The sequence below is a fragment of the Artibeus jamaicensis genome, unplaced genomic scaffold (genome assembly GCF_021234435.1).
Source record: "Artibeus jamaicensis isolate MK-2021 breed Jamaican fruit bat unplaced genomic scaffold, CSHL_Jam_final contig_374, whole genome shotgun sequence".
NCBI classification, from domain to species: Eukaryota; Metazoa; Chordata; class Mammalia; order Chiroptera; family Phyllostomidae; genus Artibeus; species Artibeus jamaicensis.
This window is the reverse complement of record NW_026521808.1, coordinates 879,588-897,354: the sequence shown is the minus strand read 5'-3', so window position 1 is coordinate 897,354 and position 17,767 is coordinate 879,588. Positions and strand designations below refer to the sequence as shown.

The following is a 17,767-nucleotide window of genomic DNA, read 5'->3' as shown; positions in this document are numbered from 1 at the left end:
ATTTCCCATACTATTCTTAACCTCCTCCTGTGTATTTTGTACCTACCATTTAATGCTTCTTATTCTCTGTACCTTTTCCTCCATACTCCCCCCTCCCCCTTCGCACTGAAAGCCCTCCAGGTGATCTCCATGTCTGTGAATCTGTTCCTGTTCTAGTTGTTTGCTCAGTTCACTTTTTGTTTTGTTTTTTGTTTTTTTTTACGTTCAGTTGTTGATAGTTGCCAGTTTGTTGTAATTTTACTGTTGTATTTTTGATCATCTTCTTTTAAGTCCCTTTGATGTTTCATATGATAAGGGCTTGGTGGTGATGAACTCCTTTAACTTGACCTTATCTTGGAAGCACTTTACCTGTCCTTCCATTCTAAATAATAGCTTTGCTGGATAGAGTCTTGTTGGATTGTAGGTCCTTTCATGACTTTGAATACTTCTTTCCAGTCCCTTCTTGCCTACAAGCTTTCTTTAAAGAAATCAGTTGATAGTCTTACGGGCACTCCTTTGTAGGTAACTCTCCTTTTCCCTTGCTGCTTTTGAGATTTTCTCCTTATCTTTAATCTTGGGTAACTTAATTATGATGTGCTTTGGTGAGGACTTCCTTGGTTCTAACTTGTTTAGGACTCTCTGAACTTAATTATGATGTGCTTTGGTGAGGGCTTTCTTGGTTCCAACTTGTTTAGGACTCTCTGAACTTCCTGGACTTCCTGGAAGTCTATTTCCTTTGCCAGATTAAGGAACTTCTCCTTCATTATGTTTCAAATAAGTTTTCAATTTCTTGCTCTAAACATCTGTGTGGATACCAAAACTGGTCCTTATAGTAGCTGTATCCTCTTAGGCTTAAGAATTCAAAGATATTTGATTTGCTACATGGTATCTACTACAGTTTATAGTAACATGTATATGGAACTTAATAGATGATAAAGGTGGCATTTTATATCAGTAGGGGAAAGAGGGATGGTTTAATATTATGTTTTTCTATCCATTTGGATGCACTAAAGTGAGAGCCCTATGCACAAAAATAAATTCCAGATGGATTAGGGACTAAACAAAAATTAAGCCATATACATATTGAAATAAAACATGAAGCCTGGATGGTGTTGCTCAGTGGATTGATTGCTGGCCTGTGAACTGAAGGTTTGCTGGTTTGATTCCCAGTCAGGGCACATACTTGTGTTGTAGGCCAGGTCCTCAGTTGGGAGCATGTGAGAGGCAACCTATTGATATATCGCTCACACATCAATGTTTCTCTCCATCCCTTCCTCTGTCTCTAAAAATAAATAAATAAATAAATAAATAAATAAATAAATAAATAAATAAAACATTTAAAATATGGGAGTGGAAAAAGCTACTTTATAAGCGTGTCATAAAATCCAAAATCCGTAAATGAAAATATGGGTAAATTTGCCTCATATTGCATAAAAATGTAAAGCTTTCATACAGAAAAATATTGTAAAGAAAGATAGATGATTAATGACAAATTAGGTAATACATTTTATTAACATACATGACAGCTTCTCCAGGATCCTGGTTGGTCACAACCTCTAGAAAACTTATAAAATGAGGGTTAATAGGATGAGCCACAGTTCCCTCTGCTTCATTTCGTCCTAAGAAATACTCCATTGGATCACGCATGTAAGTACAAGCATATTACTCCTTGTCCCTATTGTGTAGCACAAGTCCCAACCCCTCCTCATGAATATCAGGGCCAACTACTCCTGCCAGTATGGTAATCTTTATTTGTGAGATTAGAAAGGAAAGGGTGCTGAGTAAGCATTTCTTTTAAAAAATTATTTATTTATTTATCTTTAGAGGAGAAGGGAAGGAGAGAGGAAGAGAAATATCAGTGTACGCTTGCCTCTGTGCATTCCCTGCTGGGAACTGGCCTGCAACCCAGGCATGTGCCCTGACTGGGAATTGAACCATGATCCTTTGGTTCATAGGCCTGAGCTCAATCCACTGAGCTACAGCATTTCTTTCTTGATCCTGTATGGCATCTCCCAGTTCTTAGATTCTCTCTCCTACTTTCTTGAGAGAATAAACTTTCAGGCTTTTGCTAGTGTTGCTGTGTGGAAGTGAATAGAACATTGTAGTTGTAGGCTTAAACCAGTTTTCAAATTGGGTAATTGAACAGTTTCTCAAGTAATTTTTCTTAGTTTAGCATGCACCTGTACCTCCATTCCCAGAATTACTCAAAGCCACCAATTCCTGGCCATTTTGGAAGATTCTGTAGTGTAAATCCAGTTTCTTCTTGGATTTCCCAGCTGACAGACCAAGGTTCTGCTTAGGGTTTTCTAAGTTAGTTTCTAATTATGTGTATTTTTTCTACTTCCTAAAATTTTATTACCCTGGCTTCCTCTTCCTTAAGAATTTATGAAGCCCTCCCCCCAATTTTAAACAATTTTATGATTATTTTATTGGAGAGTGAAGATTAAGGTTTTTGGACTTCCACCAAGATGGAGGCATAGGTGGATGTGCCGTGCCTTCTCACACAACCAAGTTTAGAGACAACTAAATATTAGCAACAGAAAACACAGCCAGAACACGGAAAATTGAACTTTTCGGAAGTCCGTTAACAACAAATTCTTCAGCCTGACTGGTAAGGGGCGAAACCAGTGGCGGGTGAAGCAGAGTTGCACAGGACGACTCGGTCAGACGGACTCAGGCGTGTGGAATCCAGGTGCAGGGTTGGACCTAGTGAGCCATCGAGTGAGCGACCAGGCGAGCGACCGCGGAGGAGACAGCAGGGGAGCCGGGCTGCCTGTTGACTGTGGTCGCACATTTGTGCGCGGGTGGACAGGCGAGGGAGTGGGCGGTTGGACCGGGACCCAGCGGGTCCCCGCAGCAAGCGGCAAGGAGAGCACCGCCATTTCGCTGCTCTGACCCCACCTCCACGTACAGTGTCATAACCCAGCGACTCTGAGTGGCCTGGCCCAGGTGAACCACCTAAGGCGCTGCTCCTCACCCAGCTGTGAGAAACAGCAGAGGGGGTCGCCATTTCCCCGCTCTGACCACGCCCCCACATACAGCATCACAACCCAGCGACCTGGGAGTACAAGGCGCTGCTTCTCATACTTAAAGGGCGTGAACAGACCAAAAATGGCGCAAGAAGATCTCAAAGCCCCAGAGCCTATAGATCTAAGCGATGAAGAAATAGCAAAACTCTCAGACGCACAGTTTAAAACACTGGTGATCAGGATGCTCACAGAACTGGTTGATTATAGCCACAAATTAGAAAAATATATGAAGGCAAAACTAATTGAAATGAATGGAATTGCACAGGACACAAATAGCAATGAAAAGGAAACTGGGACTCAAATCAATGGAGTGGACCAGAAGAAAGCAAATAATGGCCAAACAGAAAAGAGCCAGGAAGCAAGACTTCAAAGAAATGAGGAGAGTCTTAGGAACCTCCAGGACATCTTTAAACGCTCCAACATCTGAATTATAGGGGTACCAGAAGGGGAAAAGGCACAGCCACCAGTGGAAAACTTATTTGAACAAATAATAAAGGAAAATTTCCCCAATCTGGCAAAGGAAATAGACCTCCGGGAAATCCAGGAAGCTCAGAGAGTCCCAAAGAAGTTGGACCCAAGAAGGAACACACCAAGGCACATCATCATTACATTAGCCAAGATTAAAATGAAGGAGAGAATCCTAGAAGCAGCAAGAGCTAAGGGGACAGTCACCTACAAAGGAGTCCCCATCAGACTGTCAGCTGATTTCTTAAAAGAGACCTTACAGGCAAGAAGGGGTTGGAAAGAGGTATTCCAAGTCATGAAATCCAAAGACCTACAACCAAGATTGCTCTATCCAGCAAAAGTTTCATTTAGAATGGAAGGACAGATAAAGTGCTTCTCAGATAAGATCAAATTCAAGAAGTTCATCATCACCAAGCCCTTATTATATGAAATGTTAAAGGGACTTATCTAAGAAAAAGAAGTTAAAGAAACATGAACAGTGAAAGGACAACAAACTCACAGTTATTAACAACCACACCTAAAACAAAAACAAACTAAAAGGACAGCTAGATCAGGAGTGGAAACATAGAAATGAAGATCTCAAGGAGGGTTAGCAACAGGGGAGTGGGAGGAGGAGAAGGGGAGAGAAGGTACAGAAAATAAGTAGCATAGACAGTAGATAGAAAATAGATGGGGGGGCAAGAATAGCATGGGAAATATAGAATCTAAAGGACTTGAGACACATGGTCATAAACTAAAGGGGGGGTAATGGTGGGGATGGGGGGTAGGGTGGAGGGGAATGAAAGAGGGAATAGAACAACTGTAACAGCATAATCAATAAAAAAATTTAAAAAAATAAAAATAATGAAAAATAAAACTTTTGGTGAAAATAAAAAAAAAGATTAAGGTTTTCATTCAATTTACCATTTTTAGTTGGAAGTCCTGAAGCAATTTTAAAACTATAACAGGCTGCTGGAGGAGCATCAGGAGGAGTGTCATGCAACCAATAGGAGCAGGATTCATGGGACAAAAAAGCTCCTCAGAGGAAATTATATTTAACTGATATTTAAATTGAGACCTAAAAGATGAATAGGTATTAGCTAGATTTGTGAAAGGGCAGGAAGAAACTGTTACAGAAGGAACAGTGTTATACAATAAAAGATGAGGCCAAGAGGGAGCAATTGTGAAGTGGGAGATGGAAGAGTGATGTGTGATGAAGCTGGATGTGAATTAAGAAATACTTGAGGAAAAATGGACAGCGCCTATTAAATTATAGGAAATGATACACTGTGGAAGAGAGAGATTTTTAAGGATAAAACTTGAGTTTCTGGTTTGGTGAGTGGTCATGTCAAATGTTAAGTGGAGATCTAGTAGAGAGGACAATTAATATAATATGTGGGACATTTGAGGCCAACTATACCATAAGCACTGGGATATTTAGATGTGCATAGGAGAAAGATTGGCATGAAAATAGAAGTATGTGAATATATGTATTTAGGCTGGAAAAACATTGGATTGCATTGAGGAAGTGTTTTTTTCACATTTGTGTAAATGTTTTCTCACTGTCTTGTTGAATTGAAGATTGCAGTTGAGAATTATGAAGTTTAGAAAGTACTATTTGGGTTGCAATGGACAGAAACCCAACTTTTTGTTTAGGAACACAAAGGAATCTTGGTTCACAAAACAAGGACCAAGTAGGAATGTGAGAAGGGCAGTTTCCCAAATACAGGAATGCTAGCTAGACAAAGAACAGGTGGCCACCATTGATATCCCTCTAATTCTTTCTATTTGTAGGTGATCAATCTTGACAGGGTGTTTTGAACATGTTATTCTTATAAAATAGAAAAGCATATGACTGAAAGTCTCAGTCTTGGTTAAGCAATATGGATTAAAGCATACCCACAAGTTCCTGGAAGTGCTATGTCAGTCATTACCCTTGAATTAGATAGCCAAAAAAGGAGGTTAAGAATAGTTACAATAAGTTCATAAACATTGAAGTTAACTCTATATTTAATATGTCATCATAAAGCTGGGTTTCTATATATTTTGTTTACTAAAATGGATACAGAGCTTTTCTATAACATTGAGAGATAGATTAGTTTTAATATGTATCTTCCAAACAGTGTAGACTTGTAATCTTGAGATTGTTTGATAAATGTTTGTGACAGAAAATTATATTGGTTCACTTCAAGTTGCAAACTATATTTGTCATAAGAGATTGCGTTTACTCACCAATCTGATAATTAACTCACTATGTTCTCAGTGATTTTATCACTGAGATAACCATGCTGGTTATCTCAACCAGCATGATAAAAGTGGATTTTTTGGTGTTAACAAGTGTCTGTTCTCCCACTTGACTGGGTTGATTCCAGTAAAAAATGCACCAGCTCCTTCTTCTTTATCATCCCTGGATCTTTAACATTGGTCCTAGGCTATGTTGTGTTGTGGTGTTTCTTTAATTCTGCCTTGTACTAAGACTCTGATCTGAAGATTCAAAATTTTAAAGTTATTATTATGTTATCTCAAATAAATTTTTCTATTGTTTTATTTGACCACATCCCCTCTGATCCTTCCTTCAGGACTTCTAATTTTTATTGTGATAAGAACACTTAACATGAGATCTATTCTCTTAAATTTTAAAGTGCACAATATTAACTATAGAAACTATATTATACAGTAGATCTCTAGTACTTATTCATCTAGCATAACTGAAACTATACCTGCTGAACAGAAACTCCTCATTGATCTCCCAGTCTCCATCTATACCAGCTCTTGTTTTGGACCATGGCTTCATTTCTAATTTAAAAAATTTTATTTTGCATTTCATAAACCATATCACTTTTTACTTTGAGTTCAATTTACTCTAAGTCAGTAATTTGTTTTTTGAAAGTATACATCGTGCTATTCAGTGCCTCTATATTCTAAATATCATTGTCCACATTTTTATTTCAAGTGGAACAACACAACCCTCAAAGTTTATTTGTTTGTATGTGTCAGTGTCTTATTTAACTGCTTATTGAGGAAACTGGCAGGAAGACAAAAGAGCTGGTTCTGAGAACATTTGGGAAATAGAGATGTATATAGTCAATGGGAAAAGAATGCCAAACAAGATTATTAATTTATACTATTTAAGATTTAATCAAAGATAATTTGAATAGCAATTGCCTTTTATGAATGTACTTTGTGGCGAAAGCTCCCTGAATATTCTCTAACAAAACTTACTGTGAATCAATGAAACAGCCAATAGCGTTACTCTTTGGAACCCCTAATTTAAAAAAAGATTATTAAATTAGACATAAGAGTGTGTAACCTTTTACATAAAATAAAACCATATCACCTTTGGGGTTAACTTCTCTATCAGGCTATAAAGCAAAAGAATGTATTGATTTCTGTAAATTAACCTCTAACCTCAAAAGAATCTCACAGTTTGCATCTTGATCAGTTGCGCAATGTGATTATATGCATTGTGACAGCTATGGTATAGTCCCCCCAAAAGATGAGATTAGGGTCAAGCAGGATTATTAGAAAATGCTCTAGCATAGAAAAAACCACAACTATTCTGTTGCCTTTTCTGAGATTGCAATAAAATTTTCTCTTATCCTATTAACTCCTGTTTTCAAATTGCCCTGGATTGCAAAGTTTGGATGTTTCTTCCACCTGCTCTAGGGCATACATATCCTTGCCTCTTGCCCCCTTTACTATCCAGAAGATATTTGTGTATCATAGTGAAGGGAGCAGGCAGATATAAGAAGCAGTAAGCCCTTTAAAACCTCATTTGTTGGCTACGGAGCAAGTGGGGGCAGTTTCCTCTTGTGTGGTGGATGTGACAGACTGGAGTGTTTTCTCTCTGTTTTCACCAGCTTGGTTTTCTTCTGACTTGATATTTCAACTATCTAAATGGGTCTCTAGTCTTTAGTCCTGGTATAAAATTTCCCTTCTATGACATTCTTGTTGTGTCAGTTCAGCAGAAAGTTAGCTAAGGGAAAAACTAAAATGAGTGCATTATTAGAATTACAGTGGTATATCTCCTCTCCCAGATAGCCATGGATTTTCCTCATTTTTCTCTAGAAATATGAAAAATATGTACTTTAGAAGCCTATTATGATTGTTATCTTTCTTGGTCACCATTTCAAGGGGACATAGTCATTTTATATCAAGGTTCCCAGTACCTCCGTGATTCTAACATTATATATATTTTTATTAGAATTAACACCAAATGGCTTTTTTAAAAGATTTATTTATTTATTTATTTATTTATTTATTTATTTATTTATTTATATAGAGAGGGGAAGGGACAGAGAAAGAGAGGGAGAGAAACATCAAATGATTGCCTCTCACATGCCCCCAACTGGGTATCTAGCCCGAAACCCAGGCATGTGCCCTGATTGGGAATCAAACCTTTGACCTTTTGGTTTGCAAGCTGATGATTAATCCACTGAGCATACCAGCCAGGGCCAAATGGCTTTATTTCTACTTCTTTTTGAGATTTTTTTAAAGCTGTGCACCCCTTAAAATCTTATTAAATTTTTGCACATTCCTGTCTGAAAAAGGCACATATGCATTAATAGATAATGTTGTATCTGATCCAGAGGGTTTGGGGGAGGCTCTTGAATCCCATCTATGAGGTTCAGTTTAATGACACTAGTTTTTGAGGTAAGACTGTGCCACTAACAGTGCCCCAAAATAGCTAAATAAGATAATTATATCTATTTTTAAGAGGGCAAAAATAAACCTTTAGGAACCCTCACCTGAGGATATATTTATTAATTTAAGAGAGAGAGGAAGGGGGAGAGAGAGAGAGAGAGAGAGAAACATCAATCGGCTGGATTGAACCCACAACCTACGTGTGTGCCCTGACCAGGAATTGAACCTGCAACCTTTTGGTGTACAGGATGATGCTACAACCAACTGAGCCACCCACCGAGCCAGGGCCAAAAATAGATTTTAATATAGTAGTTCTTACATTATCTCCATTTTGCAGACTGTTAAAATGTTTTGCCTTTTGCTTTCAAGGCTGTGGAGATATGATCCCCAAATATGTTTTGTTCCATGCTTGGCTAGGATAATAAAAAAGTGAGAGTTTTATTTTAAATATTCAAAGCTTAATCTGAAATGCTTACATCATGAATATCTCTGCCAAGTTTAAATACATTGTTTTTCTACAGAGGAGGAAGTGGTGGCTATGTGAGAGACCTAATTTGTCAGCAGGAGAATGCTTTCCAGATGGGTTTCCTCATATATATATATATATATATATATATATATATATATATATATATAGTCAGTCTTCAAGCAGCTGTAGAAAAGCTTAGGAGTTAAATAGGATGTAACACTCCCATAAAATGCTGGATTAATGACAACTCCTTTGGGAAGCTTCAGGGTAGTGTCTGCTTGGACTGCATACTTGAAATGCATAGAAAAATGACAGCGCCAAGGCAATGTAGGGCAGGAAGTAACCCAGAGGCCAGGCTCAGGGGTAGAAGGCAAGTTTGAGAGGCATGCTGGACTGGAGTTAGGGAATGGTCTGGGGCTAGGAAGGAGGGGCAAGGGGACTGCAAGGGCTTTGCTTAAACAAGGACAGTCCAGGCCAAACTGGGATGGTTGGTTATCCTAGTGCTACCAGGTTAATAGGGGTGGGAGGGGGCACTTAAGACAATCCTATGATTATAATAAAATACAAACAATTATATTTTACTACATTTTATGGAGAAAATTCTATATTATAGTTGTTTTACTGGATCAGGAGAATTTATGAAGGTCTCAGAACTATTCTGCTGAAAATGCCAAAGGTCTCATACTTTATTTCTTGTTATGCTCAGTATAGCTGCTGTGCCTCGCAGCCAAGAATCTCCAGCCTCAGGGCAATCTGGTGCACCCAGCTCTTGGGGTGAATTCTAAAGTAGCGAGTCAGCAGTGGTGGGTCTAGAGAGTTCACCACAGGTCTGAAGGAGTCTTGATTTCCTTGAAAAACCTGAAAGAGTAATGATAGCATTTATTAGTTGTCCAACAGGAAAAAAGTGGTTTCCTCGACATGACCAGGGAATGTGGGTGTGACATCTAGAATTAAGAGTACCCTGCTTGCCTGCTATGGAGGCCTTTGTCTTTAATTCTTGGACAATGCTAACTCTTTTCATCATGAGAGCCTTTGTATATTTGGTTCTCTGTGCTCAGAATGCTCTTATACCTTCTGTTGCTCCATTTTTATCTTTTGGATTTCAGTTTAAATGCCATCTCTTTAGAGAGATCCATGCCACATAAAACAGGACTCTTGTTGACTCTAAACCTCAACTTCACTTTCTTCACAGCATCCAGTATTTTCTAGTTTATTCGTTTACATGGTTATTGATTATTCCCTGTTTTCATCACCAAACATCAGTTCCATGAGAACAGAGCCCTTACTCACTATAGAATATAAAGCATAATGTATAGACATGTAGAATATATAGTGTAATGTATATATGTGGCAAATACACTGTAAACATTTGTTGAAGTTTGAGAAAAATTTTGAGAAACATTAAGGTTCCTGTTCTGACATTGTTTAAGAAATGTTTAGCTATATTTGGAGGCTTGCACATCTGTTAGACTTATTTCTGGTTATTCCCCCCACCACATTTTTATTTTGAAATATGATCAACTTCAAGAAATTGAAAGAACAATAAAATGAACACTTAAACATTCAGCTAGGATCATCAATTGTTAATATATTGATATATTTACTTTTTTCTCTACACAGACACACAGACACACACACACACACACACACACACACACACTTTCTGAACTACCTGAGAAGTTGTAAAAATCATGGCATTTTACTCTCAAATACTTCAACAAATCAAACCTAAAAATAAGGTCATTTTTATACATAACCACAGGATAACATTACTATACCTAACAAATGTGATATTGATATCACAATGATATATTTATATAGTTATTCTAATCCAGAATTTGATAAAAGGTCACACATTGCTTTAATGTATATCTCTTTGAATCCACTTTAATCTATTGTAAAAGAGCCTCCTCTCTGGTCTTCTTTTGTCCTTCATGATATTGATATTTCAATGTATGTATGTATGTATGTATCTATCTATTTATTTATTTGGATTTGAAACATTTACTTTGGAAATTTTGGACACTTACTTTTTAAAAAAAGATTTTATTTATTTATTTTTAAAGAGGGGCAAGGGAGGGAGAAAGAGAGGGTGAGAAACATCAATGTATGGTTGCCTCCCACACACCCCCAATTGGAGACCTGGCCCACAACCCAGCTATGTGCCCTGACTGGGAATCCAACTGGTGACCCTTTGGCTTGCAGGCTGGTGCTCAATCCACTGAGCCACACCAGCCAGGAATGGGCACTGACATCTTTAAAAGTCCAGGACCATTGTGCTGTAGAATGTCCCACATTCTAAATTTCTGTGACTGTTTTCTCATTAGATTTTGGTTGAATGTTTTTAGAGAATACTATCATAGGTGCTGTGTCCTTCCTACTACATCACATCAGGGGACACATGATAGCAGTTTGTCCCACTATTGATAACAACGTTTGATCACTTGGTTAAGGTGGTGTCCACCAGATCTCTCTGTTATAAAGGTGATTATTTCCCTTTCCTAACAAACAATCTCTGAGACCATGTAAATAATCTGTTCCTCATTAAGCTTTTATTCAAAGATTTTAGTATCCATTCAAGTTCCTTACAAGAATTACATAGTATATTGATAGATTCAAATTGATTTTCTAATCTTGCAATTTCTTTCACATTTTTATCTCACGGCAGAAGGCAGAGGCACAAGAGACTGAATCAAACACATAATCACATTTAGAAATTCTTATATTTTCTTATTCCAGCAATACAGGTGCTTTTGTAAAAGGTTCGGGAGATGTATTCGGTTTCTTAGTACAGGAGTACCCCCTACTGTTGATAAAATGAAACGCAATTTATTTCTTTAATGGGGCTGTAAGAGGTTTGTTTCTTGTGATTTTGTAATTTGTTTTTGGTTTTACAAGACACTTAATTTCCACCATTTGACTTTTTTTTTCTGTTCATCACCAAGCCTCCAAGATATGTACCTCCCTTCAACAGAAAAAAGCGCTTTTGAAAATCAGTTCTACACACGTTCAATCTCTTTCCTTTCAGTTCTCCACGAGCCAATGCTATGATCCAGTAGGTCTCAAATATCGGTGTTTCATCACTCAGGGTGTGACTTTCTTTTTTTAGAAGTGATTTTATCTGTGTTTTACCACTACTAGGTCTTACACTGACCTTTCCTCTTTTTTTTTCACAGTCTTTTCTGAACTTCAGAGTGAGTTCTGGAGCTAGGTCAGTTAGCTTTGTAGGTTTATTTCCTACTTACTTGCAAATTGAAACTTACAGTATTTTCTATCTTCTAGTTATTCTGTAGGTGAGTTATCAATGGTTTTATTTGCAATATATATATTTGAAAACTGTATGGAAAGACTTAGGCCTTGAAAAGATACAGTGTAAATAGAAACATCAAGACTTGTGAGGGAGGAAGCCATCTAGGAAGTGGATCCATCTCTCTATTCCCACTGAAGTCACATGGATCACAGACAAACCAGCCAGCCAGATTGACCTAAACTCCTGATCCACAAAATTCTGACCAAGTTTTTGGGTGGTTTCTTATGCAGCAATACATAATTGGTTCAGTGGGCATCCTTATCTAATTCTCAATCTCAAAGGGAAAGCTCTCTGTGTTTCAGCTAAAATGTATTTGCTGTAAGAGTTTTGTGTATACCCCTTATCAAATTAAGAAATTTCCCTTCTAGCCATGACTGGTGTGGTTCACTGGATTGAGTGCCGGCCTGCAAACCGAAAGGTTGCTGGTTCTATTCCCAGTGTGGAGGTGCATGCCTGGGCTGCGGCCCGGTCCCTGGTTGGGGGCGTGTGAGAGACAACTGATCAATGTTTTTCTCCCTCTCTTTCTCCCTCCCTTCCCCTCTCTCTAAAAATAAGTAAATGAAATAGTTAAAAAATTTTTCCTTCTACTCTCATTTTGCTTTCTCATTAAAAACAGATGTTGAATTTTATAAAATGCTTTTTTTCAGCATTTATTGCTTATGTATTTCTTCAGCCCAGTAATGTGTTGGCCTATACTAATTTTCTAATGTTAAAGCCAACATTGCATTCCTAGGATAAATCCAACTTGGATACATATTGCTCATATTTTATTTTAGATGTATATTCATGAATAAAATTAGCCTATTATTATTTTTCTAATAAAATTGTCCTTGTTGGGTTTTGTTGTCATCATAAGAAGTTGGATAATATGTATTTTTTCCATTTTTCTAAAAGAATATTGGTATTATTTTTCCCTTGAAAATTTGATAGAATATTGCATTGTAGCTATCTGGATCTGGAGTTTTCTTTGTAAAAAGATTTTTAAACACCAATGAAATTTCTTAAAGGGTTTGGGTGTTCCAAGTTTTCCTTTGCCCTTTAGTAAGTTATATTTACTATCGATTAATTAATTTAATTTGATTTTTATAATTTACTGATAAATGGTTAATAAATATCCTATTAATTTTTATGTTGGGGATTTTACTGGATGGTAAAATCACTCATGTATGTAGAAAAAATTTTTAGCCTTTGCTTTAATTCATTAAATAAATTTTCACTTGACTTTTTCATTTTGGCAGGGAGGTTTCAGATTTTTCCTTACTGTAAATATTATTAACTATCTTCTGATTTTCTTTTTTTAATTTTATTTAGTTATTTTTCAAGTACAGTTTTTTGTCTATTTTTCCCATCCCAGCCTCCCCTGCCCCTTGCTCCCCACCTTGATTTTCATTCTTGTTTAGAAATCAGCTGTCAATTCATTATCCTTATTATGGTAATGTATGTGTCTTCTTGTTTCTTTTTGTTGTGGTAAAATGTATATAAAATAAAATTTACCATCTTGCCCATTTTAAAGTATGTTTTCTGCCTCTAGGTATATGCCTATTCTGGGTTTTCATATAAATGGAATTATTCAATATGTGGCTTTTTATGTCTGCTTCTTTTACTTAGCATATTTGAAAGTTTCATCCATGTTGTAGCATATATCAGTACTTTTATCTTGTTATAACTGCTAAATGCATTCATGTCCAAGTTCTTTTTAATTGCATATTTTCAACTCTTCTGGATATGTACCCAGTGGTGGAATTGCTGGATCATATGGAAATGCTATGTTTACCTTTATTGAGGGACCAACAAAATGTTTTGTACAGTGGCTGTCCCATCTTGGATTCCCATCAGGAATGTGGGTTCAAGTTTTTCTATATCCTTACTAATACTTTTTATTTTCTGTATTTAAAAAAATTATAGCCATACTACTGGGTGTGAAGTGATATTTTATTTTGGTTTTGATTTGCATTTTCTTAATGACAAGCGATGTCGATGTTCATGTGTTCCTTGGACATTTGTGTATTTTCCTTGGAGAAATGCCTATTGAAGTCTTTTGTCTATTTTTACATTCAACTGTTGCTTTGTTATTGAATTTAAGATTATTTAAAAAAGATTTTATTTATTTATAGAGAGAGGGAAAGGGAAGGAGAAGGAGAGGGAGAGAAACATCCATATGTGGTTGTCTCTTGTACATGCCCCACTGGGAACCCGGCCTGTAACCCAGGCATATGCCTTGACTGGGAATCAAACCAGCAACACTTTGGTTTGCAGGCTGGCACTCAATCCACTGAGCTACACTAGCCAGGGCTAAGAGTTCTTTTATATCCTGGATACTAGACCCTTTATCAAACATGATTGGCAAATATTTTCTCCCAATGAGTAGATTGTCTTTTCAATTTGTTGAAAGTAGCCTTTGATGCATGAAAAATTTTTAAAGGAGTCTACTATATCTATTTTCCTTTGGTTGTTTGTGATCAGGGTATCATACCTAAGAAACCATTGTCAAATTCAAGGTCATCAATATTTATCCCTATATTTTCTGCTAACAGTTTCAGAGTTTTAGCTCTTATATTTGAGTATTTGATCCATTAACTATTTTTTATATGATGTGTGGTAACAATTCTTTTGCATGTGGATATCCAGTTTTCCCAACACTATTTGTTGAAGAGACTATTCATTTTCTATTGAGTGGTCTTGGCATGCTTATTGAAAATCAATTTATTGCTCTGGTTGGTGTGGCTCAGTGGGTTGAGCGCTAGTCTGTGAACCACAGAGTCGCTGGATTCCCAGTTGGGGCACATGCCTGGGTTGTGGGCCAAGTCCTCAGTAGGGGGCGCGTGAAAGGCAACCACACATTCATGTTTCTCTCCCTCTCATTCTCCCTCCCTTCCACTCTGCCTAAAAATAAAATAAACAAAATCTTTTAAAAAACTGATTTTTTAAAAAAGATTTATTTATTTATCTTTAGAGGGGAAGGAGAGAGGGAGAGGAACATCGATGTATGGTTGCCTTTCATGTGTCCCCTGCTGGGAACTGGTCTTCAGCGAAGCAGCCTGCAACCCAAGCATGTGCCCTGACTGGGAATCGAACCGCGATCGTGTGGTTCTCAGGCCCAAGCTCAATCCACTGAGCTACACCAGCCAGGGCAAAAAACTAATTTTTTTAAAAAAAGAAAATCAGCCTATCATAGATGTGTACACTTATTTCTGGACTTCAATTCTATTCCACTGATCTATTTTTATGTCAACCACACACTGTTTTGATAACTGCAGCTTTGTAGTAAGTTTTGAAATTGGGAAGTGTGAGTCCTCCAAGATTGGTTTTTCAAGATTGCTTTGGCTAGTCTGGGTCCTTGAAATTCTATATGAATTACTAGAACAGCTTGTCCATTTTTGCAAAAATGTCCATTGGGAATTTGATAGGGATTGCACTGAATCTGTAGATATCTTTGGATAGTACTGTCATCTTAACACTATTAAGTCTTCCCAGTCATGAACCTGGGATATCTTTCTATTTATTTAGGTTATCTTTAAATTTTCAGCACTGCTCTGTACTTTTCAGTGTACAAGCTTTGCACCTCCTTGGTTAAGTTTATTCCTAAATATTTTATTCTTTTTTATGCTATTGTAAATAAAATTATTTTCTTAATTTCCTTTTTGGATTTTTCATTGCTTGTGCAACTAATTTTTGTGTGTGGATCATGTATTCTGCAACTTTGCTGAATTCATTTATTAGCTCTAAAAGTTTTATTTTTGTGGATTCCTTAGGATTTTCTACATATAATATCATATCATTGGCAAAAGAAAATAGTTTTACTTGATTATTTCTAATTTGGATACCTTTTATTTCTTTTTCTCACCTAATTTCTCTGGCTATAACTTCCAGTACAATGTTGAATAGAAATGACAAAAGTGGTCATCCTTATTTGTTTGCCACTTCTCCACTATTTCTTTCCTTTCATTCTGAAATTCCAATTATGTATGTTAGACTTTCTCACCATGCCATACTTATATTAATTTATTTTTTATATGCTTCATCTTCTGTGCCATTCTGGGTGATTTCTTCAGATGTATCTTCCAATTGACCAAATTATTTGTGCCTAATTTGCTATTGTTTTTTTATTTTAAAACTTCAACAATTAAATTAAATTTTGTATTTCTAAAGGTATTGTTTTCCCCCAGAAACTACCTTATAATTTTAGATAATTTATCATTTATTTTTATGATTCCATAGCTCATTGCTTTAAATATTATATGCATAATTATTTCATAATATATATCTGATAATGACAATTGGATGTTGTTCAGGTTCTAAATCTGTATTGATTGTTTCTGCTCACTTCTAGTAGTTTTGTTGTGTTTTATGATTGTTGATCTATGTTTATGCTCTTATTACTTTAATATGTGGGAATCCCGGAGACCTAAACTAGGAGTGATTTCTTCTAGAGTGGACTTGAAAATGGTTCTTCCAGATGTCAGGAGGTGTTACTTATTTGCAACTACTTTATTTTTTTCTTTAAAAATTTTTTATTGTTATTCTATTACATTTGTCCCCATTTTTCCCTTTTGCTCTTCTTTGGCCAGCCCACCCCTCACTCCCATAATCATTTCCCACACTGCTGTCCATGTCTGTGGGTCATTCATACATGTTCTTTGACAAGTCCCTTCCCCTTCTTTCCACCATTATCTATTTTAGCTCCTTCTGGATTCATTACTTACTCGATGCAGGAGTCTAATATTCAGTTTTCTTTGCATTTTGCTCAAAACTTTGTGTCCTGATAACAACACTAATACAAGTATTTTCTTAGGAAAGTTTCTGTATTTTACATTGTCTCATTTTCACCTTTCTTTGCTCTGATTTAAGATCATTATTTTAAAATAAAAGTTCTTGGAAAGCATTATGCTAAGTGAAATAAGCCAGGTAGTGAAAGACAAATGCCATATGATCTTACCTTTAATAGGAACCTAATCAACAAAACAAACAAGCAAAATATAGCCAAAGACACTGAAATAGAGAACAGGCTGACAGTGACCAGAGGGGAGAGGGGAGGGAATTCCAGGGGGAAAGGGGAAGGATTTGCAGGAACAAGTATAAAGGACACATGGACAATAATGGGGAGGGGGTAGAAATGGGAATGAGGTGGGGAGGGCTGGGGGGTTGGGCTGGGGTGGGGGGAAAGGCAGAAAACTGTACTTGAACAACAATAAAAAAGAAGAAAAGAAAAAAGTTTCTTTCAATTTAAATCTTTTTTTTTTTTTTGCTGTTGTTGGTAGGGATTATATACCCTTGATTGGAGTCACTGTGTCCTCCCAAAATGCTTTTCATGGTGTCACTCTATTACTATAGATAGTAAAGTTTACTCTGAAAGTTTGATCATGTATCAACCTTGCTATATCTCTAAATATCAAGCTTTAGGATGGATTTGTGCCTTTCCTATGATAACAACGTACCTTTACTTTGCCATTCTGAAGAAACAGAGTCCAGTTATGGCCATCTTGACTAGTGGAGATGAGGAACTCCTTCACATACATGCTGGTAAGGAGAGATTTCGCCCCCTGGATGGTTATTCCTGTAACTTTCATTGTCTTCCGGAAGTCCACTTGCAGCCACTCTTCTGGATTATTCACCTGAGGAAGTTAGTTAGATTAGTATCCTGTTGGTCACTAATTGCTCCCAGAGCTACCCAAATCCCTTCTTATTAACCATGTTACAGCACTTACACTCTGCATTTTAATCATTTGCTCGTCAGCCTCCCTTTTTAGACTCTAAGTAACTTAAGAGCTAAAATTTTCATTATTTATTTCAGTATCCCCCAGGTCAGCTATTTAAAAGGTGCTTAGTAAATGTTTGCTGAATGAATATATGAGCCATATAGAGACTGACTACAGTATTGCAAGTTCAGCAATG

General features: G+C 36.8%; 1 protein-coding gene across 1 annotated transcript in view; it reads right to left on the bottom strand.

Moving 5' to 3' along the window:
• Positions 1 to 6,928: 6,928 nt before the first annotated feature.
• F8 (coagulation factor VIII) overlaps positions 6,929 to 17,767 on the bottom strand; it is a 203,053-nt gene continuing 192,214 nt past the window's right edge. The window contains exons 25-26 of the mRNA XM_053664492.1: positions 17,311 to 17,487; positions 6,929 to 9,423 (exon numbers count right to left, since the gene is read on the bottom strand). Of these exons, the coding sequence (XP_053520467.1) occupies positions 9,268 to 9,423; positions 17,311 to 17,487 (333 nt within the window). The 3' untranslated portion in view covers positions 6,929 to 9,267. The remainder of the gene's footprint in view (positions 9,424 to 17,310; positions 17,488 to 17,767) is intronic.